Source organism: Petaurus breviceps, unplaced genomic scaffold (genome assembly GCF_028583685.1).
Source record: "Petaurus breviceps papuanus isolate PSGF00001 unplaced genomic scaffold, PetGlider_PUasm1.0 90823, whole genome shotgun sequence".
Lineage (NCBI taxonomy): Eukaryota > Metazoa > Chordata > Mammalia > Diprotodontia > Petauridae > Petaurus > Petaurus breviceps.
In genome coordinates this window covers 940,080-966,940 of record NW_027187352.1, presented here as the reverse complement: position 1 = coordinate 966,940, position 26,861 = coordinate 940,080, and the positions used below count along the sequence as shown (strand labels likewise).

Sequence of the window (26,861 nt, the reverse complement as noted above, 5' to 3'; positions counted from 1 at the left end):
GCCTCACTTGCTCTTCTGGAGCCATCTGGATACAGTGGCCAGATATAGATCAAGATGAGTGAAGATGGCCAAGGATGCAGTGGGGGACCTTGGCCTTTTCAAGCTAAGGTCTTTAACAGGTCTTGGTTTGATTGGGCAATGCCCATTCAGTGATTAAGGCTTAATAAAAAACGAGGCAGAGAATGGCCTCTTTACCTAGTAAAAAACATCGAGCTGGGAGGGGAAGACCCTCAGGGTTATGAGAAGGTATATGTGGAAACAAAATGCTAGGAGATTTACCAGTGAGGAGGGATTAGAGCAGGCTTCCCAGAGGAGGTGGCATTTGCATTTGGACTTTAAAAGAATGAATTGGAATTCAGCAGGATGAGGATAAAATTTGAGACTAAGAGGCAGGAGGAGGTGGAACATGTGAGGGAAGCAGTTGCACCTTCTTTCCCTTTTGTCTGTAAATAAGCATTTATTAAGTACCTACTAGGTACCAGACACTGTGCTATGTTGCGGGGGGAGGGTAGGAAGAAACTCAAACCCAGTACTGGGCACAGACTTTGCATGTAGCATCACAGACACAGACAGGGGTCCCAGACATACAGATATATTCTCAGGTCACCCTTCTGTCAAAGGTTCCTCCCCAACTCTTCATTCACACAGACGTTTAGTCATGAGAGGATCTCAGCCAATCTTCCCAGCCCCCAAAGTTCTGAACCTCATCTTCCAATTCTCAACAGGCCTGTCTGTCCTCTTTCCTCCTGTGGCCCCACTCAAACCCTGCCTGATATTATAGGACATTATTAGAGATTCGGAGCTGAAAAGGAACTTCTGAGGTCATCTAGTTAATTTTATAGATGAGGAAACTGAATCCCAGGACAGGTTAAAGAACTTGCATAAGATCACACTAGATGGTTGACTAAATCCAGCACTCTTTCCACAGGAGCATAAGGTGTGACCCTGTCTAATCTGTTACCCAGAATGTGTGCTCCCTGAGGGCAGGGTCATAGGTTTTGATTTTCTATTTGCTTCCCCAACAGTGGAACTCAGCAGAGAGTACACAGTAGGTATCAGTCAGTCCTTGAATGTCATGAAAGAGAGTTGAAGGCAGTGGGAGTATATGCCAACATGAGCCAACTGAAGACTTGCCTTTCTTTGGGCTTGGGCTGAGGTTGCTGCTGGTGGAGAAAAGGGGCTTGAATGGGAGAAAACCTTGATATGTAAGGAGAGGAAGAAAGCCCAGTCTTATCACTGCTCAGATGCCTCAACCTAGCTTCCTTAATTCACCCTTACTCAGCTCAGCTCAGCATAGCTATGGTAGCCCATTCCTACTCTGCAGCTTCTGCCCAACTCAATCTTGCTTAGCTAAACTCAATTCTTTGTAGACTGCACCAGCTTCTGTAAATTACCTTACCCCAGTTTAGCCCAGCCCAACCTGATTTAGCGCAGTCTAGCACAGTATAGCTCAGCATAGCCTAGCCTAGCCAGGCCCAGCCTGGTTCAGTCCAGCCTAACAGAGTCCAAATCAACTTGGACCCTTCATCTAGGCTGGGTTCTGCAGTATCTGGATTCTACTAAGAGCAGAGAGTGGAGGCTGAGGTAGAGAGAACTGTAGGGCGGGGCTTGATGGGGGAGCAGACATCGATCCTTCCTTTGCCTTCCAGGAACTCAGTCTCTGGGGAGACCAGGGAACAGCCGGGTCGATTTCCCTGAGCTGAGCAGGACAACTTTGGGGGTGGGGAGGAGTTGGAGCGGGGAGCCTCCAGTGTCAGGACCCTCTTAGTTCTCTTTCCTAGCTCAGGGTGTTTCTTCCCCCAATTCATGGACCGTCCCTTAAAGCCCCTCATGCCTCTTTTGTCTTGGAATACCTTGGATTTATAGCCAAGTTTTGTCCAACATTCACATATTATCCTTTATCCATCCCCTTCTTCCTCATCCCCTCTTTTTCCTTTTCCCCTTCATTTTCTCCTCCCTTTCTTCTCCTCCCTCTTCTCCTTTTCTTCATTCCTCCATATATTCATCATGTTGTTTACTCCTCCTCTCCTTCCTTCCTCCTCCAGGGAGTCTTTCTAGATTGACTCCAATTGTAGGGGTCAGACAGGCCTTAAATGGCCACCCAGGATGAAGAGGAGAGAAAAGGAGTGAGGCCTCACTGGGTCAAAGATCCTAGAAAGTCACCTATAGAGCCAGTAAAGTCCATTCCATAATGTCTTCCTGGCAGCTAGGGATACACCTCCCAGACAGACCCTCAAATCCGACCCTCTCCTTGCCAAGGATTTTAGGATCTCCACAGCAAACAGGTTTGGAGGCCCCATGGCCCTACCAGCTCTTCCCCTTCCTCTTCTGGGTCCCCAAGAAGCCCCTACTTTGTCTTGCCTCCATTAAGTTCTGGGGATTCTTTTGGGCCCAGGAGACAAAGAAAAATCCTGAGGGAAGGAAATTGTGGCGATGGAAAGAGCACTATACTCAGAGCCATGAGACCTGGGTTTGAATTTTTCATTCTGACATTTTTACTTGGTGTGGCCCTGGGGTGAGTATAGGAGCCTTAGCTCCTATAGGACTGAAATAAAAATCATATTTTTTACCTGACTCCTAGAATCAGGAGCAAAGGGCTTTGTTAACTTTGAAGGACTATAGAAATAAAGTAGCCCATTTCTCCCCTGAAGCCCCCTCATCAAAATGGACCCTCTGGATTTCCCTCAGTTTCATACTGAGCTGTCATAGAGCCTCAAGAACCATGATGGTCTGGGTTCTTTTTATGATGGTGAAACATTCTCTTGCAATCTCTCTCAGCTCTAGGATGGGATCCTCTTCCCTTTCTCCTCCGGTTTCCCTTTGCCCCCTGCTGGCATGACCCATGGCCTTTATGGGACATTAAGAGGTTTGTAAATCTGGAATTCGAGAAGGCTCCTGGGGGAAGCAGGCCAATGGGAAGGTTTAAGTTCTGGAGCCTTTGAGGAGTGCGCAGCAACACCTCCTCGGAGGGGGCACCTTGGCTGAGCTGATGACAGGTGCTCTTGGCATTATTAACAATAATAGGGAATAATTAACACTATCTTCATAATGAGCTCAGCTGACGTGTTAGTCGGTTCCCAGCTCCCCACTGTGTCCCGTAACCATCACAACAAAGCTTTGTGACTATTGTGACCTCTCAGGGAAGGTGTGCATGGCAGAGAGGGGGAGGACAGCTAAAAATAAACCCCAAGGAAGGTGGGGGGGGGAGGAGAGAGAGAGAAAAGGGCAGATCAGTCTGCCCACCACACTCATATTCTATCCAGCACCAACTGGAGCCAGATTTGGGGAGACTAAGTGGGATCCCAGAATCTCCCAGCTGGAAGGGACCTCAGAAGGCTACATGTACAACCTCTACCACAGCAGAAATTCTCCTTGCAATATCCTTGACAAGCACTAGTCAGCTGTCAGTAATGGGGACCTCACAGAGACGCTATTATTCCCTTTGAGATGGCTCACATGGTTAGACTATTTTCCCTTATATTTAACCTTAACCTCTCTCTGCGACACCCCTCTTTCCCCACCAATTGCTCCCCATTCTGCCCTCTGGGGCCACACAGAACAACTCTAATCCTCTTACCCATTACAGTGCTTTAAATACTCCAAGAGAACAATCGTGTCTTCTCATTCAAGCTAAACATTCCGGGTTCCTTTAGTTGCTCCTGGTGTGGTCTTTTCAGTCCCCTCACCACTTTCCTGGTAGGTTCACCATCCTCCCATGTGTCTCTGTATCCCACAAACACTTTGTTTTCTCCCTCTAAATCTCTATTCTGATACACTTATCTCTGTCACTAGCCCTATGGACCTCCCTGACTTTCAGGGCTCTTTCTGACTCCTTTCCCCATCCTTACATCCAGTCAGTGCTGAAATTCTGTTCTTTCTATTGCCCCAAACTCTTTGTATCCATCCCCTTCTCCTCTTCTCCATGACTTTCACTTGAGCTCAGACCTTAGCCTCTCCAGATGATTAAGAGTGGCTTCCTTGACAACCTCCCTGTCTCCAGTTTCTCCCCCTTCATACACAGAAGATACAGAGAAAGGACAGAGAGGGATCCTGAGAACCAAGGGACACATAGGCCTCTGTATAAGTCACTTCTGTCTGGGTCTCAGTTTCATTGTCTGTGGAATGAGGGTGTTGGGCTAGATGATATCTGTGTTCTCTGTCAGTTCTTACACCCCATGTTCAAAGTTCTAAGACTGCTCTCAGGTCTGATGCTCTAAGATCTCTTGTTGGGAGGTTATGATGGGGCAGTACTGAATCTCCCCATATCATAGATGGGAAGATTGAGGCATCATAGTGAGACCCAAAGTCACACAGAGCATCTGAACTAGGACCCAATCTTCTTCCAGGCTGTGGCTTAAACATGCAGCCTGAGCTGCCCCAGAGATACCGCCAGCATCTCTCCATTGTCTGGTCTTTGCCTGTTGCCAGCCTCTCAGAGCTTGCCTTCCTCCTTCCCTACCTCTCTATCATCCCGTCATCTGTTCCTGTATTAGTCGCCTCCTTGCTGCTGTCCCTCTGGCCCTATACTGCTGCTGTCACATAGCTATCCATCTCCAGCTGCAACTCACCCGCCCTCCTGAATATTCCTTTGGGTCTCAGCCCTTAGCTTGTTGTTCTCTGGATCTCTCTGTTTGTCTTCTGTCTTTTCCAGTCTCAGGCTTTGACTTTCTGTGTCTGGCTATTTCTCTACAGCTTTCTCTATTCTGGTCTCTCCATATTTCTGTCTTTATCACATTGTGTCTTTATGTTATGCTTTGTGTTTTTTTGTCTCTGTATCTTAGTCTCCATCCAGCTCTCACTGGCTCTTTTTTGTTTCTCAATCTCTGTTCCTATCACACTCAGTCTCTCTGGCATTTTCTCATTCTCTCTCTCTCTATCTCTGAGTCTTTTCTTTCAGGGTCAGTCTAAAGTCTCTGTCTCCCTCTTCTCAGTATCTGTTCTCTGACTTATCTCTCTTTCTCTTGTTCAGTAGCTGTCTTTTGCTTTGTCATTCTGTCCCTCTTTGTCTCTCTGTCTCTGTCTTTGTCTCTCAGTCTGCATTTTCCCTTGGGGCCTGTCTATCTCTAATTTTTTTTTTACCTGGACTAACATGAACAGCTGTCCAGCTGCTGCTGATTAGTTGTGGGGAATGTGTCTAGAGCCTTGTAGGCTGGTCACACACACCCTTCCCCCTTTATCCCCACTCCTGCCTATTGGCCCTGACCCTGGCCCTGCCCAGGAAGCTCTGGATACTGCATCCCCTCCTTTTGCTAGGACGCTGGACTTGCAGCACCTGGCTGCCATGGAGACAGCGCCTTAGAAACGGAATTCTGCATCTCCCAGCCCTGCAGGGGCTGCCTCTGCCGATGAACCACTTAAATCAATTCATCAACAAGTGTGTCTCAAGTCTTTACTGTTGGCCCAGCTTGGCCACAGTGTGAAAGAAGGAAGAGGAAAAAGCCTGGGTTCTAATGCTGGCTCTATCAATGTCTTAATTTGTGACCCTGGGCAAGTCCTTGGACCTCAGTTTCCTCCCCTGTAAAATAAAGAGAACTCTTTCAGACTTTGACCTGTGATTCTGATAGGAGAAGGATACCTAGGCCCAGATGTCAAGGGGGAGGAGATTCACTGAAAGTGATTAGAGAAGAGGGTTAGAGAAATTCAGTCGAGTGATATGTCAAGTAAAAGCAATGGGGCCTCCAAGGAGAGACAGAGATCCCTGTGGGCTGGGACTGGGGGAAGTGGTCAGAGGAGGTTTGCTGGAGGAGGCAGGATTTGAGCTGGGCCCTAAAGGATGATGAAGATAAGGGACAATCTCAGGGCAAAGAAGCCTGAGTATGGGCAGGATGAAATAAAAAAAAAATGCCTGGTCTTGGATTTGGAAGACCTCTGCAAATCCTGCCTCTGGCTCTTTGTTTGGATAAGATATATAATTTCTCGAATCTCACTTTTCCCATCTGAAAATGGGGATGATAATGCTAGCATTACCTTCCACATAGGGTCATTGTGAGCTTCCCAAACCGTAAAGGGTAATGTACCTGGCATGGAGGGCCAGGAAGTGGGAAGGAGCCCGGCTAGATTAAGATAAAGGCAGAGCATTAGATAAAACATTACAGGAAATTATTGGGTATTAGTCACCCAGTGGGGGGTGCTATGGAAAGATTTTGTATCCCTGATGCCCATGCTCCTCTGAGGCATATTCCTCCTCTCTTCCCAGTAGTGACTAACCTTCATTTTCTACACAAGGCCTTCCCTTTAACCCAACCTGGTTCTGGCCACCCTAGTCATGGCTAACTGCTTTTTTTTTTTATTTTGTTTTAACAGCTCTTGTTTTTAACAATAGCTCAATGAATCTCTCCACTAAGAATATACCATACTCTTCCCAGTCTGGGGTCTTCCCCAGGCCAGAGACTATGTCTCTCTTCACTCCCCTCAGAGTGGGCCCTCTTTCAGCACAGGGGTCATGCGTCCTCCAAGCAAGTGGAGGGGGCTCTCTCAGAACAGGGGCTCTCTCTCTCTCCAGTCTCAGAGTAGGGGCACTCCCAGAGTAGAGCCATAGTTCCTTCACTAGATAAGGGATCTGGGGGGGCAGGGACTGTGTCTTCCCTGCAGACCAAGGCAGGAGCCACCTCTTCCCTTTACTCTGGTACCTTGCCCTATACTTTGCTGAGTCAGCTACCAGCCCCTTTGCCCCCAATTCCAGGGGACCTGGAATAACTGACTCAGACTCCTTGAAATGACAGGAATAGTCTCTTGGGAAGGCTGGCTGGTGAGCAATTCCTCCCCCCAGGCTCTATCAAGTCTGGACAGGCCTCAGGGCATAGCAGGGACTTTGCTTCCAGCTCAGTAACCGCCTCTTCTATTCCCCCAACTGCTTCCCAAAAGCACATGTCTTCAATTGCAGTATCTCTAGACAAAGAATGTCAGAGCTGGGAGGGTCCTCAGAATACAGAATATCAGAACTGGGAGGGACCTTAGAACATAGAACATAAGAACAAAATGTTGAACCATAGCTCAACACTGAGAAAGCTGAGACCCAGAGAAGGGGAAGGAACTTAGAATATCCTTTCCCATCAGATTACATAGGGAAAGGAGGAAGCAAGCATTTATTAAGCACCACCTATGTGCCAGGCATTGTGTGAGCACTTTAAAAATATTATGTCATTTGATCCTTACAACAACCCTGAGAAGCAGGTGCTGTTACATTCCCCATTGGAGAAACTGGCAGACTGAGATTAAGTGACTTGCCCAGAGTCACACAGCTAGCAAGTGTCTGAAACTGGATTTGAACTCAGGTCTTCCTGACTCAAATTTCAGGACTCTATCCACTTGACCACGTAGCTGCCCCAAAGGCAGGGGCTATGTCTTCATTCTGTTTGCTCCCACAGTGCTAAGGACACTGTCCATTTGGGGCCTAATATCTGGTATTGACTGGGGGCATTCCTTTATTCTTCAGGTCAGTTGGGTGGGAGCCAAGGTGTACTGGGTTAAAGGCAGAGAATTTAGCACCTCTGGCCCTTGGTGATCCCTGTCCCAGGGTCTCTTCAGCCTCTTCCCTGAAAGAATATACTCTTGTATGCTCAAGGGTGTCAGTCTGTTTCCTCCCCTCATAAGACCTCATGGTTGCAGAGGAATTCTTTATTTTATTTAAAAAATTAAAGTAGTATTGATACTTTTTGTTTGGGGTATATGTCAAGCGCCTGTGATAGTATTTTGAATACTCCATACCCAATGTTCCCTGTCTCTGCAAAGAAGGGGGAGAGGTGCTTTTCTTCATCTCTTGCCCAGGTCATGATTGGTTAGGACAACTCCTTTACATAACATTTGGCTTGGTTTTAATGTTCTTTTCATTTCAGGAACTTTTGCCAGGCCTTTTCCCACTAATTTTCATTGCCCCAAAGGCTCTCCGATCTGGGACCTCCCCTTTATAAATCTTGGGAGAACATGTGGCTTCTTCACATGTCATAGACAAGAAAAATGAAGGTCCCCGAGGGTCTAGGGCTCACCATCCACATTCTTGCTCATACAGTCCCGTCCCCATGCACCACAGGGCCCTCTCCTGATGACTCAGTCTCTATAAATCCAGCTTCAGGAGTCCAACCAGCCTCTTAGTATTGAGTCATCCCCGAGGGCCAGCCCTGGGTGTCAGCCACACTTAAAGGGGTGGTCTGACATCACTGGGGCCCAGCTGGCTCTGGGTGGGGACAGTCAGAGAATAGTTGGACTAGGAGACCAGACCACAGGGAGGGACAAGGCAGGTGATCAGGGAATGTTCAAGAGACACATGGATGGTCCCTCCAGAGGAATGGAATGTGGAGATGGACAAATTCTGATGTAATGGAAAGGCACAGGTTGGGAGGCATTAGGGTATGAGACCTAGATAAGGAGACAGAGGAATCTTGGCTCTGCCACTTACTGCCTGTGGGCATCCCTTAATTTCTCTGAGCTTCAGTTTCCTCCTCCATAAAATAAAGGGTTTGGACTAGGAAATTGCTAAGGTTCCTTCCAGTCCTAGACCTCTAATCTCTAATCTACTTCTAGAATGAGTTTGGAGAAGCCCTGGCTCTACTGTTGACTGGCTTGGGGTGTGACCTTGGGTGTGTCATTCAGTTTCCCTTTCCTGCCCTAAACTTCCTTACTTATCTAGGGTAGTGTGATGGAAACCACTCTGGATTTGGAGGCAGAGAACTTTGGGCTCTGGTGCTCATCTTGAAAATGTTCTTTCTACTCTATGAGCCTCAGTTTCTTTGTGAAATAAGGAATTTGGCTTAGTTCAGTGGTTCTTAATTTGGTATGTGTCATGGACCGCTTTGGCAGACTGGTGAACTTTATTAAAATGAAAAAAAATTCATAACTGAAGGAACTGCTGAATTTCTGTTAGAAGTTAGTGAAAATAAAGATGTGATTTCCACCCCCCATCGAAGTTTATAGACCCCTTTACCCATGGACCTCTTGATGGGTCCTTGGACCCCACAAGTTAAGATCCTTGGGTTTAGATGAACTCTTAAGGCCCTTTCTTATTCTAGAGTGTATGATCCTAGAGTGAGGGGTTATATTGGATAAAAATCCTTTCCAGTTTTTCTGTCCTAAATGCTGTGGTCAACATTAGAGGTGCCTGGGATGGGGGTGGGGGTATGGAGAAGTAGGGGCTATTCCATTAGGGAGATAGAGATCAGTCTGAGGTCCTGGCAGGCAAGTAGCTGGCATCAGGTGGGTTTGGGTTGTGTTCTAGTGGGAGATGGAGCATAACATCAGGGTTATCTGAAGTTCCTATTGGTGGGCAACACCAACAGAATACCAGTGGAGCAAACAAGGGCATCATAGGGGTGTCTTGGTAGGTGGGTGGGAGCATGGCATTCATGGATTCTGTTGGCAGATGGTGGAAGGTCCTAGCATAGTAATTGAACACAAGGGAATTTAGGGAAATCTCAGGTTTTAGTAGGCAAATGTCTGCATTAGGGGAATCTGAAGGAGGAGTGGACTGGTCTGGTGGTGGTGCCATGTCTGAAGATCCAAGTTCTGACAGGCACACAGGAAGTGGACCTCTAAACTAGCATAGAGAGGGTAGCTGTGGGTGTCAATCACAGTAATACCTCCCCTTTCTATAGTACTCCACAGTTTACAAAGCCTCTTACCACCCCAAGATAGTATACTTTACCAAGGAAATTGAGGCCCAGAGAGTGGAAGATGCTTCTTATCGTGGCTCCCATTTAAAAGTTGGTAATGACTCATGTTTCTGTAGTCTTTTATGGTTTGTGGAACACTTTCTTCTTAACAGCCCTATGAGATGAGCAGTACAAGTATCATTATTGCCATTTTACATATAAGGAAACTAAGGCCCCCAAGGAAGTGAAATGCCTTGTCCATGGTCCCACAACTAGTAAGATTCTCAAGCAGGATTCACAGTCAGTTCTCTTGACTCCATGACTGTTTCCACTATAGCATTCATGTTGCCTCTAGTTTCAGTGAAGTCCTGAAAGGCAGACTCTTGGGGAGGTCTGGTGGTGTGTGGAAAGGCCTAGGGCTCAGAGGAAGGGCTCATCCCTGGAAGGACTTGGGGGAATAAGGCAGAGCTCAATTTCTGAAATACCTGAGGAGCAGAGCAGGAAACTGGGGCATATTCATGAACACCCATAGTGAGGGGGTGGGAGGGTAGGAGGATTCATTGCAGAATCTCAGAATTAGAAGGAACCTTCATTTGAACTTGAACATCCTAGACTGTGCATGAAGACCTCCAGTGGAGGCTTGCTCACTGTCCCCTGGGGCAGCCCATTCCACACCAAGACAGCTCTGACTGAGATGAAGCTTTCCCTTGTACTGAACCTCAGTCCGCCTCTCCATCATTCATCCCATGCATGGCTTCTAGTTCTGCCCTGTGGGGTCACAAAGAACAAATATAATTCCTCCTCCATGTGACATTCCTGTAAGTCCATGGGGATATCAGTGTCCTTTCTTTTCCTCCACCCCTACTCCTGTTTTCATCATGCTAAACATTCGACAGTCCCCAGGAGAGGCAGTTAGATGGCGAAGTAGAGAGAGCACTGGGCCTGAAGTCAGGAGGAACCTGAGATCAAATCCAGCATCAGACCCTTATTAGCTATGTTAATTCAAAACAACAACCCAAATCTGCTGCCTCGGTTTCCCCATCTGTTAAAATGGGACTAATAGTATCCAACCTGCAGGGATATTATGAGGATAAAATGAGATTAATATTTGTAAAGTGCTTAGCATATAATAAGTGCTATAGAAATGTGTATTCTCCTCTAGTTTGTTCCCTGAGTTGGACACAATACTCCAGATGTAGTCTGACCAGGGCAGAGGACAGTGGGGATATTGTCTCCTTTATTCTGGACACTGAATGCTTGTGTTGTCTACGATTGAGTTAGTTGGGGGTTTTTTTTTGGGGGGGGGGCGTGCTGCTCAATCATACTGAATGGTTACTCCAAGACTTCCAGATCTTTTTCATAAAAAATTACTGTTCACCTATGCTGTATTTGTGAAATTGATTTTTTTCGCATCTAAGTGTAAGACTTTACATTTGTCTTTAGTAAATCTTAACAATCATTCTAGACAGTTAGTAAAATGCTCATGAAGTATGTGGCACATGCTAGGAACTGTGGTATTTATGTTTAAAATGACTGCTATCCTCAAAAAGTCTAGCAAGGGACACAAGATGCAATGCAATTTAACAAATATTTATCAAGTGTGTTCTGTGTGAAGAGCAAGTCAGGGAAAAGAACACTATGGTATAGATATGGGGGTTGAGTAGAGCCCTGAATCCATAAAAAACTGGGTTAAACAACCATGCTGGAAGGGCTGATGTCAGATGAAAGCCTGTTGGTTCGCCTATTTGTGTTGGGAATCTGGTGAGCTTCTGCCTAGAGGCAAGAGCCTGGTGGCGGTAGCCTTTAACTGAATCAAGTCTTGGGACACTTTGGAATAGACATGACCCAGGAGAGCTTCCTCAGAGATGGAGAAGAGTCTTGCCCAGGCATTTGAACCTAAAGACCCTTGAGGGTTTGGACTGACTTGGGGCCCCTTCCAAGTGGCTTCTTTTCTCCTTGGCTACAAATACAACCTGATTGTGTGATTCAATAGGGACAGCAGGGGGCAGAGGCGAATTATGGGAGCTGATATTCAGTTAGAGGAAGCCTTCAGCTTCTTGGTCCCTTTGCTGGTTGAATTTGTAAGCTCTCTCTCTTCCTCTCCTAATTGCCTTTACTTTTTTGTGCCTTGGAAGTCATGCCACTCACTTCTCTCCTCTAACCAATGCCCTCCCCCTCAATCTGATGTGGTATAACAGGAAGAATTCCTCAGTTCTAATTCATACTTACCTCCACCTCTCTGTGACTTTGAACAGGTGCCTTCTGCACTTTGGGTTTCACTTTCCTCATCTGTACAATAAAGAGGCTGGACTTGGAGGTGGCCAAAACCTCTGAAAGCTCAAACTTTGATTCTTTGGTTCTCCCCAGAATGTGCTGGTAAATACTTAACCTGCCCTCAGGGGAAGAGTTGCTTGACACACTTTTAAATTTAATCTCCAACACTTTCTTAAGCTGAGACACTCAACAAAACAGTAAATCAGGCCTAGGTTTGAGTCCTTTGCTGATTTTCAAGGTGTAAACGCTCACATTGAAAAATTTAACAGTCTCCTTGCTGGGTTCTAGGTGGCTCCAGCACCTACCTGATTCTACCTTTTTCCTGGTGTGGGCACCGGGAGGGCAAGAAGCCAGGAGTCCCTGTGTTTGTGGACTCCACGGATTGGGTTCTTATGCTGTATGACCTTGGGTGACTTACTAGGCCTTCTTGGGCCTGCTTTCCAGGGTTCCCAAAGGGTAAGGCCCTGACAGGTATAGACAGCTCTTTATTAGATTCTCTATAAACTTTTTTTTTTTTAAAAAGCAATTGGGGTTAAGTAACTTGCTCAAGGTTACACGGCCAGTTATTATTTCTGGGTGTGGTGCTGAGTATCTGAGCCCGGATTTGATCCAGGTCATCCCGACACTGGAGCCGGTGCTCTTACTCACTGAGCCACCTGGCCGCCCCTAAGCAAGTGGGGTTAAGTAACTTGCTCAAGGTTACACGGCCAGGTGTTTCTGGGTGGGAGCCGGAGATTCTCTATAAGCTTTAACCGAACAGGGCTGGGGCCGGGGGACTTCTCTAAACTTCGTAGCTCTAAACAGGAGAGGTGCTTAACAGTACGACTTTCTTTCAGCCGGGCCCTTGCTTCCCCACTGCTCAGGGCTTGGCCCTAGGGGTGGTGTAGGGGCAGACTGCGGGGAGGGGGCGGATGTCTCGGATTTCCGAAGTCCATCCTGAGATCTGCCTACTTACTACCAGGCTTCACGCGGCCTGTCCTGGGCCTATCGGGCCCTCTGACCGCACCCGCAGTCTCGGGCCACGTTCGGAACGTTGCGCTGCGCGAAACTGGGGGAGACGTGGTGGGGTGAGGGAGGCAGGGGTGAAATGGAACTGTCCTGGGAGGGCAGGAGCCAGGCTGAGGCAGTTAGTGGGGGTATGGAATCTTGCCAAGAGGGCGCGAGTGCATCCAGAGGCGGGGGAGCAGAAGCAGCCCGGGAGGGGGATGCACTTTCCCGGGGTGGGTGTGAGCAAGGCAGCAACCTAGCCTGGCAAGGAGGGGGAAGCGGGGGGGGGCGGGGCTTTCCCGGGGAAGGCGGAGCCTGGGGCGGGCCCACGGGGAGGAGCGAAGCTGGTCGGGCCGGGGAGAGCTTGGCCAGCCGAGAGAGCGGAGCGCTGGCCAGGCTGGCTCGCGGGCAGGTGGGTGGTTGCAAGCATGGTCCTGGTGCTGCAGCACATCCTCATCGCCGTTGTCCAATTCCTCAGGCGGGGCCAGCAGGTCTTTTTGAAGCCGGACGAGGAGCCGCCACCGCCGCCGCCGCAGCAGCAGCCTTGCGCCGACACCCTGCAGGTAAGGAAGGCGCGGGCCGGGGTGGGGGGTGCGTGGCCGCGGTGGGTGGGGGAGGCACTCCCGGACTCTGTAGGACTTGGGGACCCAAGCTCCCAAAAGCTGAATTTCCCCCCAAGTACCCTAACCCCTTATCCCAGAGAGCCCAGAGCACGATTTCCAAGTGTTTAAGCCTCTGACCCTAAAGCGCCCAATCCCATTCATCCCAAAGAGCCGTAGAGAGCCTCTGACACCCAGATCCCAAAGCACCATTACCTGCGATCTCAAAACGCAGGATCACTCCTTTATCCCATCCCCACTCCTACTCTTCCCATCCTGAAGTCCTTACTTCCTCTTCATACCCAGATCTCTTATTCCTGATTCCACAGCCCCATAATCCTTGGATCCCAACACTCCTAGCTCTTTTGCTTTGAACTGGGCTTACTCCCTATCTCTACCTCCTTTCTTGTCTCTTTGCATCTCTCCTTCCCCTCCCAAGTGTCTCTCCCATCTGTTCTCTCTGTTCTCTCTCTCTGTACTCTCTCTGTTCCTCTCTGTTCTCTCTCTCTCTCTCTCTCTCTCTCTCTCTCTCTCTCTCTCTCTCTTTGTCTCTTCTTTCCATCTCTCCCTTCCCCTTCTCTGTCTTCCTCCTCTTTCCTCTCCTCTCTCTTTCCATCTTCTCTTCCCCCTCCCCCATACATAGTCTCATTTCTCTACCCCCTTCACCCCACCCTCTTTTCATCTCTCTCCTAGTGGCTCTGTTTGGCCTCTGCCCCAACCCTTTCTTCCCTGAGGGGATATTGGGGAGAATCAGACTTCCCCTCTCGGGAGGTGGGGGTGGAGAGGATTCGGATCTATTCAGTCCCTAGGATGGATAACATCTTCAGAGACAGGTCTCTTCACCTGGAGGGAGTATCTCCAGGTGTGAATATGGGCTGTTGTGAGGTGGGGGAGGGGGTCTTGGATGTTGTGTGTTGGTGGTTGCTGTATCTGGGTTTATATACTTTGTGTTGTGTGTGTGCAGAGTAACTTCAGTTGTATTTGTATTGTGTTGTGCTGATACGGGGAGGTGGGTATCCCACCAGGATGTTGTGTGTGTGTGTGGGGGGGGGGTGTGTGTTCTGGTGTACACTGTGTTTTGTGTCCCTGTGTAGTTTCCTTTAGGGACAGGTAGGACTTGAGAAACAGTTGGGCATGGATTTTCAAGGCAGTATGGGTATGGTTGAAAGGCCACTAGATTTGGACAACCTTTGGTTCAAATCCTGTGACCCTGGGCAAATTACTTCACCTCAGTATCCTCAATTATAAAATGTGGAGGTTAGACTTTATACAGCTTTTAATCTATGGTCCTATAATCTATGTATGCCCTAGAAGGAACATGACTTGTATGCCTATTTGTGTGTGTGAGTGTGTGTGTGTGTGTGTGTGTGTGTGTGTGGTCACAATGTCCACTTGGGGAGGGGATTGTATGTCCAGACTCTGGGTAGGGTTTATGAGTGTGTTGGTGTTTGAGTATTGGTGCATGTATCATGTATGTGTGGCACTGTATACTGGAGTGTGTGTGTGTAGGAATCTGAAGGGGGGAAAGAGAGAGAGAGAGAGAGAGAGAGAGAGAGAGAGGGCTAGACTTTGGTGTTGTTGCATTTTAGATTGTGAGTCTGGATGTACAGCTACATATGAGTGTATGTTTTGTGTTTGATATTAATTTTATATGTTGTTGGGGAGAGGAATTGGAGGGGGGAGTCCTGTGTGTGTCCATTTTGTTAGTGTATATTGTAGATATGTTCTGAGCATGTAGAAGGTATATATGTCCATATACCTATATATGCAGTCATGTGTTTTGTATTCATGTTATTAGATACTTTGTCCCCAAAGTGGGTATGTTGGGAATTTAAGGTCTAATGGATGCTTCTGGCTCTGGGTGGGGTGAGTGTGATATATCAATGATTTATATCATTTGTGTGAGGTGTGTGTTGACATAGTTGTGTATTGTTGGGGCGCTGTGTATAAAGGAGTGTGAAGGCAAGGAGAAATGAAAAACTGCGTGGGGGAGGGAGAAATGTTTCTTCTAGGACTTTGAGGGGAGAAAGCTTAGTTCACCACATGCTGTGATCTTTTCTGAGCTGCTATCCCTCTCTGACCTGTGGCTTCAGTGCCTCTGCCTGAGGTTAGTCTGAAGGCAGAGCCTGTGAGTTTAGGGCTGCAACCATTTCCTAAGCCGTTGGGAGCTCCCAGGGCATGTTCTCTCCCACTCAATGAGTCTGATCCTTGGGAGACCCCTCTCCCCCACCACAGGAGAGAAGGATGCATCAACTCTAGTCAAGACCTCCCATCTCTAGACTGTTCCCAAGTACTTTCCTCAGATAGGCAATACAGATATTATCCACCTTTTTCAGATGAAGAAACCGAGGTTCGGAGAGGGAAATGTCTTGCCTAAGGTCACACTGGAAGTTTGTGGCAGAGTGTTGATATGAAAATAGGTCCAAATCTTGGTCCAAATCAATGCTCTTTCCACAATGCCCTTTTCTTTATTTCTTCTGCAGTACTTCTAAATGACTTTACTTTCTCCAGCGCTCTCTCTCTCTCTCTCTCTCTCTCTCTCTCTCTCTCTCTCTCTCTCTTTCTCTCTCTCTCTCTCTGTCTCGACTCTCCATTCCTCTCTCTCTCTCCTCCTTTTCCCATCATACGTCTCCTTTCCTTTCCCCTTTGGGAACTTCCTACATGGAATGGGGTGGGGGGGTAGGACCAAGAGGAAGGAGGATCTTGTTTCCTTCATCTTTGAAAAGAGAACTCTGTTGTTTTCCTCTTTTCATATCTGAAATGTTGACATGGGGCAGGGGTGGATGGTGGGGGTGGGGTAAAGGCCTGGGCGGGGTTTTGTGGGAGAAGAATGAAGATCAGAGAAAGGGAGGGAGTGGAGGAGTAAAAGGAAGAAGGGAGAGGGAAGACGGAAAGGAAAAGTAGAGGAGGGGGAGGAAAGGGTGAAGGAATACATTAAGAAATGGGAAAGGGAAGAGGGAGAATATGAGGAAAGAAGTGACAGAAGAGATGAGTAGGAGAGGACATAGATGAAGAAAAAAGGGGGAGGTAAGAATCCATGCAGTGGATAGAGGGCTGGGCTTGGAGTCAGGAAGACCTGAGTTCAAATGTGACCTCAGACACTTACTAGCTGTGTGACCCTGGGCAAGTCATCTAGCCCTGTTTGCCTCAATTCCTCATCTGGAAAATGATCTGGAGAAGGAAATGACAACCCGCTCCAGTGTCTTTGCCAAGAAAACCCCAAATGGGGTCATGAAGAGTCGGACATGACTGAAACTACTGAATAACAATGAGAATCCAGAAGAAAAAGGAAGGAGGAGCAGGGAGAAAGTGGGAACTGAGGAGGGAGAAGAGGAAAGAAAGAGATGAGAGGGGGTCAGCCAACAAGCATTTCTGATTACCTACTATGTGCCAGGCACTATGCTAAGCATTGGTGGTATAAAGGCAAAACCAATCCCTACTCTTTTTTTTTTTTTTACCAATCCCTACTGTTAAGGAACTCACATTCTAATGAGAGAGATGACATGTAAACAGCTATCTATGTACAAACAAGTTATATACGGATAAATTGGAAGTAATTGCAGAGGGAAGACACTAGGATTAAGGAGGACTGGAAAAGGCGCCTTCCAGAAGATGGGACTTAAGCTGAGATTTGAAGAAAACCAGGAAAGCCAGGAGAGTGATGAAGAAATGAATTCTAGGCATGAGGACAGCCAGTTAAAATTCAGGGAGTCAGAAGATGGAATGTCTTGTTAAAAAATGGCAAGGAGGCTATTGTCAGTGTCTCAAAGGGGTGTGGGGCAGGGAAGTGTAATGAGACTGGAAGATAAGAGGAGCTGGGGTTATGAAGGACTTTGGACATCAAACAGAGGATTTTATATTTGATTCTGGAGGTGATATGGAGTCTCTGGAGCTTATTGAATGGGGGGAGGTGACAGGAGATGAGGAGACGGGGGGAGGGGAAAAAGGAGATGAGAAAATTATGGGGAAGGGGGACAGATGAGATGAGGGGAGAAAAAGGAGGTAAGGGAGAAGAGAGGAAGGAATGAGAGAGGGGAAGAGGAAAGGATGTGGGAAGTAAAGGAAACGTCTCCATTTCTGGGGATGGAGGAAGAGGAAGAAGGGAGAGAGAAGATGTGAGGGGGGAGAGTCTGGAGGAAGGGAAAGGAAGAGAGTAGAAGGAGAAAAATATTCTATAATGGAGATCTGAGTTAGGAGGAGCTAAGATGTTGCCCCATGTCTCTTTCCCATTTTTTGCTCAGCATTACCCCAGACTAATGCAGAGTATTGGGCTCAGCAAAGCAGAGTAATTCTTCATCTGCTCTTTTGTGTTTCCCTGTCTCTCTTCTCTCTTCTCAGGTCAAATCAGCAAGCATTTAAGTGCCTACTGTGTGCCTCTCTGTGTCTATTTTCATCTTCTGTCACCTTTTTCTCCCTTTGTATAAGGCTTCTCTCTAATCCTTCCATCTTCTTTCTGTCCATCTCCCTTCTTATCTCCATGTTTCTCCCCATCTGTCTCTTCCCTGTCCTCCCCTTTTGTCTCCCTTTCTCTTTCCTCTTCCTCTTCCATTTCTATCTTGTCCCTCCCCCCATCACTCCCTACTTTTTCATCTCCCTGAGCTCTCTCTAAGCCTGCTGTCTGTCTGGCTCAACACTTCCTTAGTAGGTTGGAAGGAATTAAGTGGTTTTGTTATTAAAGGCAGGATATTAAATAAAGTTGATGACAATTTAACAAGCCCCTCTGTAGGTTCAGAAAGAGCTAGTCTTGAGGCCAGGAAGATGTGAGTTCAAGTTCTACCCCTTGCACATACATGCTGTGTGAGGCTGGACAACTCTCAGAATCTATGTACTGGTAGCTGAGAGTATGTTGACCTACATTGGTGAAAGGAGTCTCCTCACCTGGGATTTGCCTGATGAATGAAATCATAGATATGGAATCTGTAGAGGCAGCTGGTGGCTCAGTGGATAATTTTCTGGGCCTGGAGTCAGGAAGACTTGAGTTCAAATCCAGTCTCAGACACTGGTTGTGTGACCCTGGGCAAGTCACTTAATTTCTGTTTGCTTCAACTATAAAATGAGGATAATAACAACACTTCCCAGAGTTGTTGTAAGAATCAAATGAAATAATTAATGTTTGTAAATCACTTGGTATTATTTCTTTCTTCCCTATTCCTAAGGCTCATCCTTAGACTTGGCTGCCTCTTGAGGTGATAGAAAAGAAAAAGGACTTTATTATCCTTGGACTTCCAGTCTGGGGATTGGAAAGACAGATCAACATCCTAGGAACTAAAGCCACAGAACATCCCCACCCAGAAAGGTCTCTTGGCCTGGTATGCAGTGGATTATGGAATCCTGAAATGTTGAGAGAGGAATGATTGGGATCAGGTATATGTATGTGTGTTGGGGCGGAGAAGGGAAAGCAATCTAGGAAGGCTTCCTGGAGTTGGGGAATGTTGACTAGGGTCCTGAAGGAGGAGAGGGATGGGGAAGGGGCTAGAGGAAGACATAGAAGCTAAGTGGGATATCTGGCTTGGGCCAAGTGTGTTTGGTACAATTGGGACCACTGTACTAGATGCAGGTGGCTGAGCTAATTCATATAGTAAGTGATTAATAGATGCTTACCGACTTGCCTCAGGGACCACTGCTCTATAGGGCCATTGTCCAAAAGGCTTCCTTATCCATTCTCTGGTGAAATCCTACTGCCTGTCATGTGGGGTATCTGGGACAGGGAAGGTCACCTCTATTTGAAAGGTGGTAATGAGAAGGTCCTGGGCAGTTAGGTGGTGCAGTGGGTAGAGTGCCAGGTCTGGAGTGAGGAAGACTTCTCTTCCTGAGTTCAAATCTGATCTCAGACACTTACTAACTGTATGACCCTGGGAAAGTCACTTATTCTGTTTTACCTCAGTTTCCTCATCTGTAAGATGAGCCCCAGAAGGAAATGGCAAAGCCCTCCAGTATCACTGCCAAGAGGAAACCTCCATATGGGGTCATGAAGAATCAGACATGACCGAAATGACTGAATAATAACAATGTGGGGGTGCAGAGAAAAGAAAGAATTGACCCAGAGTCACTTAGTGAGTCTAAGATGGACCCAGAATTTGAACCCAGGTCTCAGGCCTGGCAGCCCTGGCTATTCCCTTTTGTACAACACTGCCTCCCTGGCTCAGATCCCAGCCGCCTGTGGTGTGGAAAGGATTATTAATGACCCTCTGGCTCAGGGCTCACAGGCAGGAAACAGCTCCCTGGCCACAGCTGGGGACCTGCTCCATGCTGGCCCCTCCAGCCCTGCCAGCTTTCCTTCTCAACTGGTGTCAGTGCCTGTGATATCTCCCAGGGTCCCTTTCATCTCACCTATTCTCCTCAACTCCCCATAGACCCTTTTAAAGGAAGGACTGGTCTTAACCTTTTTTTCCTTGTCTTTTTTTCTGTCTTTGTGGTTCTATTTTTCTTTTTATCTCTTTCTTTGTCTCTGTCTCTGTGTTGCTTCTTTCCATCTCTGTGTCTATTTCTCTCCTTGTCTCTCCCTCTGTTTACTCCCTTCTCTTCTGCTTTTCTCTTTCTATCTACTTCTGTCTCTCTTTCAGGGTCAGTCTGTCTCTCCTTGTCTGTCTGTCTGTTCCTCTCTGCTCATCCCTATCCAACTATCTCTTTGCCAGATCTGTCTCTTGTCTCTCGCTCTCTGCTTATCTCTTTCTCTGTCTGTCCCTCTTTGCATCTTTCTTTTTCTGCCTTCTTACCTCTCTCTGCCTATTTATCTCTAGTTGTCTGTCTGTCTGTTTGTCCACTGGGCTCTTTGTTTCTATCTCAAGCTCTGTTTTTGTCCACTTGTTTCTGTCTCTGTCTCTTTGACCTTGTCCTGTCTGTCTTTCTGTACCCATGTCCATCCATCCATGTCTATTGATTTTTGCCTGTCTGTTTCAGCTTGTCTGTGTCTCTCTGTGTCTCTGTCCGTCTGTCCAGATCTGTTTATTTTGCTTCTCTGTCTCAGCTTGTGAATGTGTCTCTGTCCATCTGTACAGATCTGTTTGTTTTGCCTGTCTGTCTCAGCTTGTGTCTGTGTTTCTTTCTGTCTCTGTTTGTCTGTCCAGATCTGTTTGTTTTGTCTGTCTGTCTCTGCTTATGTCTCTGTCTGTCCTTGCCTCTTTCTTTGCATACATGTTTCTCCACAACTGTTGGTCTTTGTCTGTCTGACTTGGCTTGTGTCTGTGTCTCTGTCTATAAGGCAGCTGCCAGGTTTCCAATGCCACAAGTCCCATCCCTCCCCTTCCCCCACCCCCAGCTGCTGTTCCAACATGTAAAGAAATCCATCAAAGCGGAAGCTGTAGGACAGAAATCCCTGGGCTGGAGTTAGGAGGCATGGGTTCCGGTCTCAGCTTCTGCTGCTGATTTTCTATGTGACTGTGGCCAAGTCTTTTTCTGCCCCCATCCCCACCCCAGGACTTAATTTCTTCCTTTTTGAAAAAAAAAAAGGGGGTTTGGCTGATGGTCTGCTCAGCCCCTTCCAGCTCTGATGTCCCTAAGATTCTAATATCCTGTGGTTCTAAACATGACTGCCTAGAGGCTGCTGAAGCCATGGGCTCTGTTAACGTCAATTTTTAGTTATTAAAAAAAAGTAACAAGCAGCAATGGAGACAGATCGTTAGAGATGCCAGACGGTACAGGGATGGGGAGGTGGGGAGAGACAGGGAGAAGCTTTTTCCGAGGAGTGGGGCCCAGGGGGCTTAGGAACTGATGAGGAGGCACAACACCTCATCCCTAGGTAGCCGTAGCCCCTGGTCTGACGGGGAGGTAACCCTGTGCCTAAGGAAGCAGATGCAGCTTCTGTCCTTGGAGAAGCCTGGAGTGGAGGAAGAAGCCATAGTCCCAGCTCATGAGACACCCCAGTCTGTGGGACTCTGTCCTTTAGCCTTGGGAAGGCATGGATATGACTAGGGAGACAGCCCCTTCCCTGAGGAAACCCTCAGTCTGATAGGGAAGACAGTGGCCCTGACTGTTCTCAGAGAGTTCTGGGACTGAGTGGGGCTTCATAGTCCTGACCTCTGAGGGCCTCTAGTCTTGCAGAGTGGAGGGAGATGCAGCCCCTTTACACATGGTGGCCCACGACTGACCCCAGGAACTTCCTTTTCCCCATTTGGCTGTTTGAGCAGGCCATCAGCAGGGCTGGAAGAATGGGAGGCTTGCTTGCCAAGTTCTCCATGGGCCACTGGGGAGCGCGTGTGCTGGCTGACGATGGATTGGCCCTCTTGGCTTCTCCAGACAGGAGCAGATCCTCTCCTCTCATCTGTCTTCTCCTCCCTTTTGTCCCTGACTCAACGTATCATCCTGAGCAAGCCTCTCTCTCTCAAGGCTCCCTCTTATCATTGCAGATTCTTGCAGAGAATGTGGTAGAGTGGGTCGGGCTCTGGATTTGAAGTCAGGCCACTGGCAATTCTGATACTGATCAACTTTGTGACCCTGAGCAAGCCACCGCATTTCTTTGATTCTCAGTGTCTTCCTTTTTTAAAGAAGGGGCTAATAATTTTTGTACTAATCATCTCACAAGATTGCAAGGAAAGGACTTTGTCAACCTCAAAGCACCAGAGAAATGGGAGCTCTTCTAATCCCGTGACAAACATAGACTGTGTGCAGGCATGTCTTTCTTATTTCACAGTAAGTTCTTTGAAGGCAGGGACTGTGATGGGTTTTTAAGAAAAAAAAAAAAAAGCTCATATCCTTAGAACTGAGCAGAATGCCCTGCACACAGTAGGTGTTTAATAAAGATCTGTCTAACTTTTCTCCCCTGTGCTCCCTGACAGGCAGAGTAGGTAGAAACTCTCTCCATTTTAGATGGTCCATTTTGACTAGAATGTATGGTCTGTGATGGGAAGCAAAGTGAAATAAGTCTGTGAAGAAAGTTGAGAGCAAGATGGTGGTGATTCTAGAGTGGTGAGCTGTGTACCTCACTTTTTATTCTGTAGATAGTAGGAACCACTGAAGAATTTTGAGAATAGGAATGTCATAGTTTGACCTGTGACTTAGGAAGCTTACTTATTGTAGCAGCTTGGGAAGATGCTCAAGTCTAGAAGCCAAGAGCCTAGTACAGGAGTGAAGGTGAGAGGTGATTAGGGGTCTGTATTAGGATAGCAGCCCTGTGTCTGAAGAGATAGAGGGCTGGACCTTGAGGCAGGAAGACCTGAGTTCGAATCCCACCTATGAGCATGCCATTTAACCTTTGTCTGACTCAGTCTCCTCATCTGTAAAATGGAGGTGAAAATAGCACCTCTTTTGCAGAGTTTTGAGGATCAGGTGAGGTATTTGTAAAGTCCCTAGCTCAGTGCCCCATAGCTGTGTACATACATGATATGTACAGTGTAAATGGGAAGTCATCTTAGGATCCTTCCCTCTGCTGATTACTTCCCATTTATCCATATAGAGCTTGCTTTGTTCGCATGTCTGCATGTTGTCTCTCCCATTAGATTATAAGCTTCTTGAGGGCAGGGACTGTCTTTTGCCTTTTTTTTATCCCTAGCCCTTAGCATAGTGCCTGGCACACAGTAGGTGCCTAATAAATGTTGATCGATCAATTCATTACTGCTTCCTAGCTGTGTGACCTTGTGTTGTTCAGTCATTTTTCATTTGTGTCCAATTCTTCGTGACCCCATTTGGGGTCCAAGATAGTGGAGTGGTTTGCCTTTTTCTTTTTCTTTTACCAGATTATTTTACAGATGAGGAACTGAGGCCAACATGACTTGCTCAGTAAGTGTCTGAAGCCAGATGTGAAGTCAGGTCTTCCTGACTCCAGGCCTGGTGCTCCCTCCACTGTACCATCTGGCTGCCCCATGTGACCTTGTATAAATCATTTAAACTGAGGGAGCTGGGACTTAATGATCTCTAGGTCCTCTTCCAGCTCTGAGTGTATTGGTTTCTAGGTTCACTTTTGACTAGGGAAATGATTCTCACATACTGAGTGTATCAGAAAGAATCCAGGACTGGGACTCTGGAACTCTGTTCTAGACCCAGTTCCACCTTGACTTGCTGCGTAACCTTGGGCAAATCCCTTCCCTTTCTGGGCTTCAGTTTTCTCCATTTGTCAAATGAGAAAATTAGACCAGCGGTCCTCACGTTCCCTTCCAGCTCTGAGAGCCTCTGATTCTAACGGTGAGACTGTGGGAACTTAGAGAAGGGAGGGACCATAAAAAAGGGAAAAGGACCAACACGGGCAAGAAGATTTAGAGCGGCCCTTTTCATGGTGGCCAAGAGTCAGAAATTAGGGGGTGCCCATCAATTGGGGAATGGCTGAACAAACTGCGGAAGAGGAATGTAATCGAATGCTATTGTATAATGAGAAGAGGGAGCTGGGTGGGCTTCCTGGGGAGAGTGGGGCTTGAGCTGGGGATGAGTGGGAGAGAGAAGCGGGGGGCCTTTCCAGTGCCCAGTAACTATGGATGTCCATGATGTGTACTGTGCAAATGAGAAGTCATCTCAGAGGATCCTTCAGACTTAAGAGGCTGTCTAGTCCAGTCCCCTCATTTTACAGAGAAGGAAATTGAAGCCAAGGGAGACTGTGTGACTTGCCCATAATCAAATAGGTAATGGGCATCAGAGGTGAGATTCGAACCAGGTCCTCTGACTTCAAAGTGAGTGCTCTTTCAGTATACAACACTACCTCCTGGGTATAAGCAAAGATCTAGAGGTCAATCTGGCAAGTAGGGTGGTATGTGAGTTTGGTGGGGTGTGGCAGTGAGGATCTGGGTCCAGCTTGTTGGGGAGTGGGAGAGATGAAGCTGGAGAAGGAGACTGAATGGAATTATGGGGGGCCCTCAATCCTCCCACACCATAGAGTGATATGTGCTCCTATCAGGGGCTAGAACCTTCCACTAACTGTTTGGTGGTGGTATTATTAAGACATTTCTTCCTTGCCTAAAGGAGTGATGCTGCCTTTTGGGTGGAGATGTCTTAAGAATGGAGACCAGGAATGGGGAGGAAACCCAGGGCATTGAGGGGAGACAGACTCTTTGTCTCTGTGTTCTCATCATTTCCTCAACAGCCGGACATGACTGGGTTGAGACTGGTCATCGAAGGACTCACATTCAGGGAGAACACCCCTTTGCCACTAGTCACACTTGGTCTGGTAATATTTAAGAGAGATCTACCAGAGAGCCACATCCAGAACTACAGCCACACTGCTAGAGACAACCAGACCCAAAGTTACAGCCACACTCAGAAAGGTCCCACAGACAGCTATACTCAGGAAGACCTCTACAGATAGTCACACTCAGATAGAAAGCCACACCTTTAAATTAAGGTTTAATTTAAATTAAATTAAACCCCTACAGTCACACCTGGACATAGTCATGTGGGGACAACCTCCGGAAACAGTCACACCCAGAGATACAGCCACAGTTAGGAAGACTCCCTTGGAGACAGACATACCCAGAAATAGAGTCACATTTAAGGAGCCCTTCACACCTAGAGATACTTTTGGAACAGTCACCTTTATGAGATATAGTCCCGGTAGGAGATATAGCCTCACCCCAAGACCCTGTTGTAGGTGGAATCAATGCTGTGTGATGGTGGGGGTGGTGGAGTGTGGGACAGGGCCACAGAGCCATCCTCAGGGAGACTCATGCACAAGGTGGATGGATGGTAACACAGAAATGTGGCATCACAGGAACACAGACATTCCCATACACAGACACCAGTGCATGGCCTCCAAAGACGTCTTCCCTTTAGAGACAGGACTCAGGGAGGGGCAAAAGTGATCCTGGCTCTGAGGATGGGCACAGCTGGGAGCCCAGCCCCGGCTTGAGAACCCTGAGGCTGTTTATTTCTAAGCAATGATGGGTGCCTGCTTTCTCTCCCAGCCCCGCCATCACCACATGCTTCAGCTCAAAGCTGCCAAATCGAATCAACCCCCTGCGCCCGAGCCAGCCTGGCACGGGGGCCGACAGCTGACGAAGCTGGGTGGCGGGAGGCAGAACAGATCCTATCTCCCCCTCCCCCTGGAGCCCAGCCAGGCCCAGAATATCCCCAGTGTTCGGGTTTCTAGGCAGGATGAGGGAGCCTTGGGCCCTGCTTTCAGGAAGCCTGAAGTCTGAGGGCTTTCACTGGAGTCCCCTAGAGCCAGTGCCTGATGGAGCTAGAGATCTGAGGCAAGAGGCGGCAGCCTAGCTGAGGGACGAACCCAGGTCTGGGGCTCTGGGAAGGCCACCCAGAGACTCCCAGTCCTGCTACCTCCCCTCTTACTTTCCCCTGCCCCTCTCTCACCCCCAAGACATTGCCCGGGCTGTGTTGGCAGCTGAAGGAGTGGGTTTCTGTCCTGAATTTTGTACCGACTCAACCAGCCTAAAGCAGAACTCATTGTCCCAGTTTGTTCACTGAGTCATTGGGAAGTTCCTTCTCCAATCTGGGTTTTTGTTTTTCTGTAGAATGAAGGTGGTTGCACTTGGGCCTTCTAACGTCAGTGTTCTATGTTATTTCGAAGCCCTTCCAGATCTGACATTCTTTGTTCTATGTTTGAAGGGCTCCCCAGCACTAAGGACTCCCAGCTGAGGTTCGAACCCAGGTCTGGGGCTCTGGGCAGGCCACCCAGAGCTTCTCTGTGATACTTCTCTCTGCTTTCCGCTGATCTCTGTCCTCCTGTCCTCCTGTCCTCTTCTAGGCCATGTAAAATCATGCTCTCTTCCTTAAACAGGCTTTCCCTCCTGATGTCCCCATCTCTGTCTTCAGTGTCATTGTCTTCCAAGTCCTCTCAGTCTGTGTCTTTGGAGGGATCCCTTCTCCCCCTCCTATGGTTCTGCCCTCTCTTGTCCATCTCTTTCTGTGCCTTTGGAGGTCCAGGGAAGCTTCTCTCTCTGACTTTACCCTCTCCTCTCCGTCCCCCCTGGACTCTTGGAGGTCTTCCTTGTCTTTCTGTCTCTCTCTGTGGCTCTTTGTCTCTGTAACCGTCTCTGTGACCGTCTCTCCTCTTCTCTCTATCCCCACCTGGGCCCTGGGAGGGCTTCTCTCTCTCTTTCTCCTCCTCCTTCTTATCTTCTTGTTCTTCTTGTTCCTGTTCTTGTTCTTTTTATTCTTCTTGTTCCTGTTCTTTTTTCTTCTTGTTCTTTTTGTTCCTGTTCTTGTTATTTTTATTCTTCTTGTTCTTGTTCTTTTTGTCCCTGTTCTTGTTCTTTTTATTCTTGTTCTTTTGTTCCTGTTCTTGTTCTTTTCTTCTTGTTCTTTTTGTTCCTGTTCTTGTTCTTTTTATTCTTCTTGTTCCTGTTCTTTTTTTCTTCTTGTTCTTTTTGTTCCTGTTCCTGTTCTTTTTATTCTTGTTCTTTTTGTTCCTGTTCTTGTTCTTTTTATTCTTGTTCTTTTTGTTCCTGTTCTTGTTCTTTTTTTTCTTGTTGTTCTTGTTCCTGTTCTTGTTCTTTTTCTTCTTGTTGTTCTTGTTCCTGTTCTTGTTCTTTTTCTTCTTGTT

The 26,861-nt window shown here is 47.5% G+C and overlaps 1 protein-coding gene across 1 annotated transcript in view; it reads left to right on the top strand.

Annotated features, from left to right (window-relative positions):
- Positions 1–26,861, top strand: part of PDE2A (phosphodiesterase 2A) — a 168,516-nt gene that overhangs the window by 36,973 nt on the left and 104,682 nt on the right. Inside the window, exon 2 of the mRNA XM_069070795.1 lies at positions 13,324–13,408. Coding sequence (XP_068926896.1) covers positions 13,324–13,408 — 85 coding nt within the window. The remainder of the gene's footprint in view (positions 1–13,323; positions 13,409–26,861) is intronic.